This window comes from Equus przewalskii, chromosome 30, assembly GCF_037783145.1.
Source record: "Equus przewalskii isolate Varuska chromosome 30, EquPr2, whole genome shotgun sequence".
Lineage (NCBI taxonomy): Eukaryota > Metazoa > Chordata > Mammalia > Perissodactyla > Equidae > Equus > Equus przewalskii.
The window spans coordinates 27,291,142-27,302,498 of NC_091860.1; the positions used below are offsets into that span (position 1 = coordinate 27,291,142).

An 11,357-nucleotide genomic window follows, 5' to 3' on the forward strand; every position below is an offset into this window, starting at 1 on the left:
TGCCGTGTCTGCTGAGAGAGGCTTCCTTCCTCTTTCAGCCTCAGGCTCTGGGAATTCGGGAAGCTGTCTTGAACCCCTCGGTTGGCCAGGATCTCTGTGACAGTTACATGGGCAAAAAGCTTCTGGAGTGGCATGGTCTGTCGTGGGGGCCCGGAGAGGCTGGCTGGCTTCGACAGCCCCCACACTGGTTCCCTCCAGGCTCTCCTGGGCGAGCCCTGCCACTCCAATTCCTGCATTTCTTGTCTGCAGCTGGTCTGTCCCTCCCTGGGCGGAGGATTTCGCCTGAGGACGTGGGGAGGGCGGGGAGACTTCCTCCTCCCTTTGCTCGGTTGTAGAAAAGGAGGGGTTCCCATCCATGGCAAGGCTGCCACTGGAGCTCTGCCCTCACACAAACACAGCCTCACATCCCACCGCCGGTCCCCAGCTCTGACGTGAGTCCTTTGAACAGGTTGGCAGTAAGCAACATGGCTGAGAAGCTGTCTGAAGAGCAGGTGGCCGAGTTCAAGGAGGCCTTCTCCAGTGTTGACAAGAATGGGGATGGCACCATCAACACCCAGGAGCTGGGCGCCGTGATGCAGGCCTTGGGCCACAGTCTGTCGGAGGCCGAGTTGAACGAGCTCATCGCCAGGGTGGACTCTGATGGCGATGGCGTCATCAACTTCCAAGAGTTCCTGGCGGAGATGGTCAAGAGGAGGAAGGCCTGGGGCAGTGAGCAGGACCTGCAGGGGGTCTTCCGTGCCTTTGACCTGGACGGTGACGGCCACATCAACGTGGATGAGCTCAAGCAGGCCATAGGCAAGCTAGGGGATGAGGTTTCCGAGGAGGCGCTGGAAGTCATGATCCGCCAGGCTGACTTGGACCAGGACGGGAAGGTGAGCTACGAGGAGTTCGTGCGCATCCTCACCCAGAAGTGACGCCCTGCCCTGGCCCGGCTCCTGCCTGACTCTTGTTCCTGTGCCTTTCTGGGGTCCACCTTTGGTGGTAGGGATGTGAAGGGAACGTCTGGGTGGTGGACGGGAAGTTACCTGATCGGTGGGAAAGCCTTCTCTCTCTCGGGCCCGGGTTCTGTGCTGTTGGGGGCCTCCCTGGGAGCCCCTCTTTGCCGCTGAGACCTGGGCTGGCTCCTGCGGCTTCTCCCCCCAGTGAAATGGGGTGCTCCCTACCTCACAGGGCTGTTGTGAGAAACCCCAAAGTGATGTGGTCGTTGAAATAAAAGAACATGAGCTTGAAGGGTGATGTGCACTGGTTCTTGAATGTTTGATGGGAAGTGGAAAAAGCATCTGGGATTCTCAGAGCCTCTACCCCTTCACTCAGCCTAGCTGGAGAACCAAGCTGAGCAGGCTGGTCCTCCACCTCCTCCCCTGTGACTCCTGCGGAAGAGGGAAGGTGCAGGAGTGGGGTGGGGTTGGGAAGGGCAGGCAAGATGCATGTTTCTCTCACTCAGGGTCTGCCTGAGCTTCTGGGTCAGGACCAGAAGGCAGAGCTGGACCCTAGGACTGGGACCCCGCCTATGCCACCAACAATAAAGTTTATCACCCTTTGCGTATAGGTGACTGTTCTTTAGGCTCAAATTAAAAAGAAAAAGTGTGTGTGTGTGTCCCGTATTTGAGGTGCAAGGTCTTGTAGATGTGAAACTATAAGGGTGGGGGCCCTGGAGAGCCAAGCCTACCTCACTCGGATGCAGGCAGCACAGTGGGGAGTGGGAGGACCAGCGGGGCGTGATGGGCAAAGACAGGGAGGACGGCACTTGAGGCAGGGGCCGCTGGCCTGTCAGATTTGAGAGACACTGCTTGGGGTGGAAGGTGCTTCCAGGCTGAGCGAGGGTCACCTGTGAGAAGATTCTTTCCTCTGCTGACCCCGAAGCCAGGCACCCCGCTGCTGCCCAGACCTTCTTGGCTGCGGCCCCTTTGTGAGCTGGGGGCTCTGAGGTTGTCCCCGCAGAGAAAGACGAAGATGGGAGGTGAGGTCTGCCTATGGCCGCCCTGCCCACCCTGATGTTAAGCAGATCCACCATTTGAACTTGGGTTTGTGGTATTCTGTTTGGTTTTAAAGATTAGACCCATTTGAGGTTGCTTGTCACAACCCTGATTCTCCAAGGCTCCCTTGTCCTGGTTCTCAGAGATGATTTAACCCGAGCTCCTCATCTTGCAGGTGAGCAAATAGAGGCCCAGGATGGTCAAGGGACCAGTCAGACTTATAAGTAAGAAACAGACTCATTGGTGCCATCAGGCTGAAATCAGAGGCAGCAGGGAGACAGAATGAGCACCTGGACTCTGGATTCAGAAAACATGCATTATTTTTCCAGCACTGTCTGCAGCCAACTGTGCGACTTTGGGTGGCATTTAACGACGGGCTTCTGCTTCCTCCTTCGTGAAACGAGTTCTTCTTTTTGTTTTGCTTGGAACGAAACTGTAGCTCAACCTCTCAGTGACTTTATCTTGTCCTAGCTTGTGCCACGTCAGTGGTTCTCAGCTCAGGGTGGGGAGAGGCAGATTCAGCTTTCCTGGGCGGTTATTGCAAAATACCAGTGCCCGGCCCTTACCACTCGCCCCCTCATTCCAACACGTGTGGTGGGTGAGTGACAGAGCCCATCCCAGTTTATCCCCAGAGGTGTGGGAGTGGGCTACCGAGATGGGGCTCCTCATTGATCACTTTTTTATTTTCCCCCATTTGACGTTTTCAGTGGGTCACTCCAGTCTCCTGGGACCCTCACACCCTGCTGCCTTGTTCATCCTAGCCCTGTCCTCAGAGCCTGGCCGCAGTCCCCTCCAGGGTATGGCCTGTGGCCAGACATGGTAAGGGAAGGTCCTGAGCTTCAGGGCTGGGTGGTGGCCACTGGGCTGGGGGGAGACTGTGAGAGAAGAAGGAAGGGATTCCAAGGTCCCCAAGGGTCTTGAGGGAGGGCGGGGGACGTGTGGGGCAGAAAGATGACTCAGGCACAGGATCTAGTGCAGCTGAAGACTGGAGATAGGGAAATGGGGCAGAGGCGCTTCCAGACCTGGTGCGGGGACTTGAGGAGGGGTGAGGTAGGAGAAGCACTCCCTACCTCCAGGATGGGGGTGGATCCCTCCAGAAAGTCCCCGTCCTCCTAGGGACACGGGTCACAGAAGTCTGAGTTTCTAAATTAGTTTCTAATTGACTGAGTTTCTAAATGCCAAGCTGGTCCAAGATGGAGTTTTCCAGGCTCTGTGCGGAAATGAGAAGAATAAAGACTTTTTTGACTAACCTAATTGTGTTCAGTTTTTTAAACTCCAAGAAGGTGCTCACTCTGTATTTTCTGTGTTAGATGTCCTTTCTTTCCCGAAGCTACTGTGATGGCAGATGATGCTTTTGTGGGTCGCTTTTTTTTCCTTTTTTTCATGTTCTTACTGTGAAAAATGGAGAGTCCTACATGTGCCCCAAGTTAATTTCGACTGTCCCCTGAGGTCCACACATCTGACAACAGCTGCTCGAGCCTGTGGAGCCTAAGAGCAATTTTCTTTTCTTTTTTTTTTTTTGCTGAGGAAGCCTAGCCCTGAGCTAACACGCATGCCCATCTTCCTCTACTTTTCATATGTGGGATGCCTACCACAGCATGGCGTGCCAAGTGGTGCCATGTCTGCACCTGGGATCCGAACCAGCGAACCCGGGCCACTGAGAAGTGGAGCGTGTGAACTTAACCGCTGCGCCACCAGGCCGGCCCCAAGAGCAATTTTCTTTAAAAAAACAAAAAACAAAAAAACTTTTTTCTTGACTTCGAAGAAATACGTGGCTCATATGCGGAATTAGGAAGCTCCTTTGGAGAGGAAGGAAGGGATGAGGGAGCACATGGGGCCCTCCACTGATCCCTTAATATTTTGTTTCTTAAGTTGGCTGGTAGCTACATGGACGCTACATATTTCATCCTCCATATTTTTGTGTCTATAATACGTTATATTCAGAACAATGCATGCAATACCTGGAAGATGAGGACTTACAGAGGGCGGGAGATGGAGCCCCTGGCAGCTGGGGAGGTGGGCGATCTGGCTGGTATTAGAGATGGTGCCTTGGAGGCTTATCACTGGGGAACTGTTCCTGCAAAGGGCTTGGTGGGGCCGCAATGCAAGAAAGCAGCAGAAACTTCTTTTCATCTGTGGTGCCAGCAGCACAAAAAGGGAATCTGAGGGTCTGGGAGAGGAAGTGACTCACTTCAGGTCTGGAATGAAAGAAGGACCTGGAACTTGAGTGTTCAGAGGGCGCCTGCCCAGCAGTGCCTCGTATCACCTTCAGAGCTTCTTTCAAGCAGAGATTCGTGGGCGGCCGGCTCCGCCCCAGGAGGAACAGCCCTGGGAGGGGTCTGGTGGAGAGGGTTGGTCAGGACCCACAGTGGGGACTGTCTTCTGGAGGCTGGAAACTCTGAGTTGCAGTGACATTCTCCTTACACCTGATGCTCTGCAGGAGATACACAGAAATGGCTTCAGCATTGACTCCATCATCTTGAAGATCTTTGTGGGTGGAGCCCAGGTGACACTCTCCCGGCAGGGTCCATGAGGCGGCCCTACCCTAATCTAGGACACTGAGGAGACCTGGCGAGCGCACGAGAGGTGGCCAAGTTGCCAAGGCGTCTTAAGGTCACATCAGGCAAGCTCAGTTCTCTGAAAGCCACTTCTCTGAAAAGCAATTTGCCAAGACTAGTTCCGCGAATGGTCAATTTGCTGGTATTTCCCAATGTACAAAAAAGTTACTTTTTAAAACACTTTATAAGATTACAGAGATGCATATTGGATGAGATGTTTTAGGGGTTTTTGAGTATTTCTCTGAAGTTTTCTCTGTCCAGTGTAAGATTTAGTTTCATGCAGTTCGACCTGCGGCTTGGTAAATCATTTTAGTTGCAGTTGCATGACCTCAACACTGCTCCGTAACCCAACAAAGATGAAAGTGCTCTATTTCCTTTTAGTACGCTGGGTCTATGATTTTGGGGAAGGAGCGCTGATTCACTTCAAGATTAAGCGGTTGTACAGGTTTTGGATATCAAGAATTTTATGAGTTATAGGTACGGCAGGTTTCTCTCTTTCAACAGATTTTCAATATAGACTGTTGCTTTAGGACTTCTTTCAATTCACGGATTTATTAAGTGGCTCAATCAAATGAACATTTCGAGTGTGTTTCAAGTATTTGTTAAGTGCTCAGCGTCTGCAACATGAATCACACGCAAAACTGACCCTCAGCGGAGCAGAACTGAACTGATAAATCTACTGGAATGGGTTGAGGGGGAACAGCTCTGATGGAAACAAAACTGATCCACACTACAGTGAAATTTCCCCCAAATCCTTCAAGAAGATATTAAGTAGCACCTTGATTTTAGATGAATTATTCTACTTCTGGTCAAAACAGATGTTTCAAATCCCATACACTAAATAATACATTTTCTTCACTGAATTGCCCCTGGATCTTTTAAATCCTAATTTATATGTATTCCTGACGGGCCTTTTAAGGTCCATGTCAAACATCGCCTACTCCAGGAAGCTTTCCAGAACAGGAACTGGCACGTCATAAATCCTCAATACATACTCTCAGAGCGAACGACTAGATCTCTCCCTCTTTGTTCAATTCTCCTCAAGGTGCAGCTTGCATTATATTTCCTTGTGAACGAGGCCTAGTCTCCTTCCTCAGAATCTGAAATAATAAAATAAAACCCATCAACATTTACACGAGATCATGAACTCCTTGAGCGCAGGGCATGTAGACTCTTGGAGTGTGGTTGATGTCGTACAAACCGTCCCGCCATCCACACTAAGATGCCAGCGGGTGACGGGGTGGGCTCCCTCCCCCATGAGGCATCACCTCTACCCAGGTAGAGGTGGCTTCTTTAGTGCCAACAAGATTAAAAGGAATCTTTGTAATGTCATACTCAGCAGGAAGAGAGAAGACCTGAGGTGCGACTGAAGAGAGAAGGTGCCTCTCTTTTGTCCTACCTTCTAAGAACCATGGAAACAGTCCATGTGTGATCATAAAATTCCGAAGTTCTGTATTAGTCAGGGTTCTCCAGAGAAACAGAACCAATAGAATGTACAGGGATATAGAAGAGGAGATTTGTTATAGGAATTGGCTCGCATGATTTATGGAGGCTGAGAAGTCCCGAGATCTGCCGTCTGTGAGCTGGAGACCCAGGAGAGCCTGTGGCGTAGTTCAGTCTGAGTCCAAAGATCTGAGGACCAAGGGCTGATGGGGTGAGTTCTGATCTGAGTCTGAAAGCCCCAGAACCAGGAGCCCCAATGTCTGAGGGCAGGAGAAGATGGCTGTCTTATCTCAATGAGAGAGAATTCGCCCTTCCTCTGTCTTTTTGTTCTATTTGGGCCCAGAATGGATTGGACGATGCCCATTCATATTGGTGAGGGCCATCTGCTTTTTTTTTTTTTTGAGGAAGATTAGCCCTGAGCTAACATCTGCTACCAATCTTCCTCTTTTTGCTGAGGAAGACTGGCCCTGAGCTAACATCCATGCCCATCTTCCTCTACTTTATATGTGGGATGCCTGCCATGGCATGGTTTGACAAGTGGTGCGTAGGTCCATGCCTGGGATCAGAGCCAGAGAAGCCTGGGTTGGGGAAGCAGAACTTGTGCGCTTAACTGCTGTGCCACTGGGCCCACCCTGGCCATCTGCCTTACTCAGTCCACCAGTTCACATGTTAATCTCTCCTGGAAAATCCTCCTCACAGATACACCTAGAAATAATGTTTCACCTGCTCTCTGGACATCCCTTAGCCCAGCCAAGTTGACTCATAAGATTAACCATCACAATTTTTTTCCCTCTTGGTGTAGAAATACGGGGATTCCAGGGCATGTAACTCGTAGGACAAAGACTTAGATGTCGGGCCACTTGTACCAGTTTATAAGATTTCAGATCAGTGCTTCTCTCTTCACAGTACACCCCACTCCTCCCACCCTGAAAAGTCATAGAGAGCAGATTCTCAATAGATACGGAGACTGTATATTCCAGATTCTCAGGAACAATCTAGATCAATTATCCTGTCCTATTTTCTCTGTAAACTAGTCCAGGTTCTGAGTTTCGCGGCCATCAAATATGGCTGCCCTCCCCCTTGTTCACAAGGACTGCCCTCTAGAGGGTGCAGGGGCGGCCTTTCCTAGCACCACACCTGTGAAGTCAGGGCCTGCCCTTACCTCAGCCCACAGATGACCTCACCTGCCCCTCCCTGCCCTTCTCTCTGGCTTCACTATAATCTGGGAAAAGGCCCAGACACCTCATCCTGCAAGCTCTTTCTTGCTTATTTGCAGTTGTTTACCATCTCGGGCGCTCTCATCTCTTTCCCCACTGCAGATGGTCCTTACCCCCCCAGGGTGTTGGCATGCGTTTTCCGTTTCCCCTCTGCCTTTCCAGCCTGCACCCACCGTTTGCTACAATTCAGTGATTACTGGTCCTGGTTGCACAACTAAAGCACTAGAGAGCTTTTGAAAAAGGCCAGATATGGGCCTTCCAATATTCTGATCCCCCGAGTTGGTGTGGGAGCCCCCGATGTTCTGATTCCCTAATTGGTCTGGGGTCCCAGGCTTAGCCATCCGGTTTATGCTCCCTGGTACTTGTGCAGCCAAGGTTGAGAAGCCGAGTAAGAAGCACTTCTCCAACCTGTCCCTGGAAACAATGACTCTACCAGATGTCCCCATGTTCAGCCCCTCCTTTGCCCCATGGACAGATGGGCACAGCATGCGGGGAGGAACTGGGGAGAAAGCACTTGGCTTTACAGATCTCCACCGTGGGAGACTGCTGGTTGCACAAGTCAAATCTGAATCACTGTTTGGGAACAGATGGTGCTCTGCTTGGTGACCTGCCAGCCCCAATACCCACTCTGCCACCCAGAGACAGTTAGTGCCAGGAACTTCAACAATCTGGGAGCGCCCTCCTTTCTGCCTGGTTGACCTCTGACCCAGATGGAAGTCAAATCTTGGGGAAGGGGATGTCAGTGCTCTCGAGGAATCGTATTTTCCTGCATCCAGAGCCTCGTGATTGTGACAGCATGGGGAGGTGCTAGTGCTTGTGATAGTGACATTAACTCATTCATTCATTCATTGCACAAATATTTTCTTGAGTGACCCACCTTATTATGGGTCTACGAGGACACAGAGGGAGGTGTCACAGCAGCCTCTGCCTTCTATGGGAGATGAGACTTAGGTATAAATGACCAAATGCAAAGACTGTGGGTGGCGCATGCCTCATCAGTGGGTTCCAACATCACGAGCGTGCACAGCAAAGGGCAGGGACTCTGGGGAGGTGGCCCTGGGCTGTGTATTGGGATTGGGGGAAGTTTTCCACAGGTGAGAGGACGTTCTTGGCAGAGGGAACCACGGAAGTGAAAGTATGGATATGGAGACATACACTGCCTTTGGGGGCATCCACACTGTCTGGGAGATGAGGGAGACGTGGGAGCCCCATTACAGACAGCTTATGGTCTGACTGTCAGGAGGGTGGATTTTTTTCAAATCCTGTCCGAGCCATTTACTAGCTGTGTGACCTTGGGCAAGTCAGTTACAATCTCTGTGACTTGGTCCTCACCTGTAAAGTGGGGGAAAATAATAATATCTCCCTCAATATTATTGTGAGGACTAAGTGAGTCATATGCATGAAGTGCTAAGAGTAGTCCCAGGACAGCAGGAGTGTTTTAGGGAAGTTTCACCAATTTTAGTGCTTTATTTTTTTTCCAGAAGATGAAATGGAGACTCACTGAAAGTTTGAAGTGAGAGGAGGTATATGGTCACACCTGTGCTTTGGGAAGATTGTTTTGACAGTGGAGTGCAGGACGAGCTGGAGCAGGGAGACAGGGCCTGGAGAGGCTAATCTGATGACCTGAGGCTGGGCTGGTAAATGATGGGACAGGCAGGACACAGCAAGACGAGGGGAAGGCAGCTCCTGGCTGGAACAGCTGTGGGCTGAGTAGGCCCAGGGCTTGGGGATTGGGCTGACTGGCATCCAGCAGTGCCTGTGGGAGGTCTCCAGGAGGGCTCAGGGAGAAGGCTCCTGTGCTCACCAGACCACACCCTTGTCGCCCTGCTGAAGGGATTGCCCATGTTCTTGTCACTATCGGAGGACCGGCTACCCTTGGACACTTCTGGCCTCTTGCCATGTCAAATGGTGACAACATGTCCAGTTCTCAGAATCCTGGAGCCACAGGGAGCCCGAGGGGCCTCAGCCTCTGGTAGGAACAGGGCAGAGTGTGCTGTCCAGAGGCCTGTGGCCAGGCTCCAGAAATGGAGGGGAGAAAAGCCCTGGGCTGCCCTCCGGCCAGGGCCGTGCTGGCCAAAACGCAGAAGCTCCTGGGGGGAGTGACTCGGGCCTTCCTGCCCTGCCTTCCCCCTGCAACCCGTTCCCGGGAGACGGTCTGAACCCTGCACCCTACCACAACTCCAGCATCTTCAGGTGGAAGGAAGTCGGGGTTCTGAGCTCCTTCAGGCATGCGCACATGGGAGACAAGGAGGAGGAGACCAGAGCTGTCCCAAGTGTGCAAACAGGAGCCAGCGCCCACTTCTGAGAGCTGGCCTGTGATGGGAGGGCTGAGGATGCAGCTCAGAGTTCCTTTCTTCTCTCACCCCTCCCTTCCTCCCTTCTTTTCTTCCTTCAACAAATGTGTGTGTAGACCGGATTCTTTGCAGGCACAGAGCTGGGCACTGGTGATGCAGGAAAGCACCTCCTTGACAGCGCTCTCCGTGGGGTCATGGACACAGCACAGATGATTGCGTTGGAGGGCAGGTGCCCGCTGGAGAGCTGTCACCACGTGGGCTTTGGGATTGATCCCACCAGAGGGCAGAGGCTGCTGGGTGTTTCAGCTGAGTCTGATAGCATCCAGGTATCTTTGAAGACCACCTGGGTAGTGGGTTTTGTGGGCTCAGTGGAGAGGTTGGGGTTCGCTGAAGACCAGGCTGCAGGGCACCCCCATTCCAGGCACCCTTTCTACCTGTCTTTTGGATCCTGGTTCCTTCTGCTCAGAAGCAGACCTTTGAGAAGGGCACCCAATAGCCTGGACCCCACACTGGTGGGGAGAGGGCTGGGCGGCTTGAACTACACCTAATCCTCTTTTCTCTTCTCCATGTCATTGAATTCAATCCTGGAATTTCAGTGTGATTACCTTCGGCGGCCCCCAGAGTGGCTGAGCTGCCCCAGGGCCCACCCTTCTGGCGCTGGCCCTGCTTGGGGAATGCCTGTGATTTGGAGAGAGATAGGAGCCAGCGTGGGGCGGGAGGATCGGAGGGTGGTGGGGCCTTAGGGAAAGGGGGGTGAAGGAGGGGGTCTGTGGTGCATTAGGGACTTTGCTTTAGCTGTTCTTGTCATTCGGACCTGGGCATAAACACCAGTCCCGCAAAGAGGCTACCTGACCACTGGTCATGCTTTATGGTAGACCCCTGCTGCAGCTCTCAGAAGAGCCTCTCTCACTCTCTGATATGTTCCTTATTTGTTTCTCTCCATCCCCCACCCCCTTAGCTGGAACAGGAGCTTCAGGACAGCTGGACCCTGTCTGTCTTGCTTCCCGCTGTTATCCCAGCACTGGATTCTGTGTTACAGGATGAACAGCATGCAGACGGCCATTGTTTGCATTTCTGGGCACCCCACTTCTAAATGAAGGGGTAGAGACAAACTAGGACCTGTTCAGAGAAGGATGACCAGGAAGACCCCACCGTGTTTGCAACGGTGGGCTGGGGGCGGTGTTCACCCTGGAGCTGGGAAGACCAGAACAGTGGTTGCTAAATATCTGAAGAGCTGTCCCATGGAGAAGAGATGTGGACTTGCTCTACACGGCCCCAGGGCTAAAACTGGGCCTGAGAATGGGAGCTGCAGGTTCTGGACTGTAACTCAGCAGGACAATGTTCCTCCATGGTAGGGCGACCCAAGGACTCTATGGCTGCCTCCGGACATGGTGGATGGAGGTGTTTAGGTGGACACTAGGAAATCATTTGAGAGGGGCTTGTAGAGGAGATTCATCTATACCGTGGGGGCTCAGCTGGATGGACACTGATGTTCTCTCCATGGTTCTCTAACTTGAGAATCATTTTCAAAGATGAGTCTAAAGATCCTTGTCTTATTGGAAATAATGAGCGTGATGGACTTCACATTTGTGTCCCCTCAAAATTCATTTGTTGAAATCTAACAACGTATGAATGTTTCTCTGGGAAACAGACCGTGAGACAGAGCAGGGGAGGCCACGTGAAATGGAGGCAGAGACTAGAGTGATGCTCCTACAAGCCAAGGATTGCTGACTGCCACTGGAGGCTAGAGAGGCATGGACAAGCTTCTCCCTCAGAGCATCCGGCAGGAACCAACCCTACCAACACCTTCGGTCCAGACTTCTGGCCTCAAGAACTGTGAGAGGATAAATGTCTATTGTTTCAAACCAA

General features: G+C 52.0%; 1 protein-coding gene and 1 long non-coding RNA gene across 2 annotated transcripts; both read left to right on the top strand.

Annotated features, from left to right (window-relative positions):
• The first annotated feature begins 464 nt into the window (after positions 1-464).
• On the top strand, positions 465-1,230 carry CALML5 (calmodulin like 5). Its single transcript, XM_008516874.2, has one exon. The coding sequence runs from the start codon at positions 465-467 to the stop codon at positions 912-914; it is 450 nt and encodes a 149-aa protein (XP_008515096.2). The 3' UTR covers positions 915-1,230.
• A 7,333-nt stretch (positions 1,231-8,563) lies between these two features.
• LOC139080561 (uncharacterized) lies at positions 8,564-11,357 on the top strand. Its single transcript, XR_011535165.1, has 2 exons — positions 8,564-9,814; positions 10,447-11,357. It is a non-coding gene; the product is annotated as an uncharacterized lncRNA (long non-coding RNA).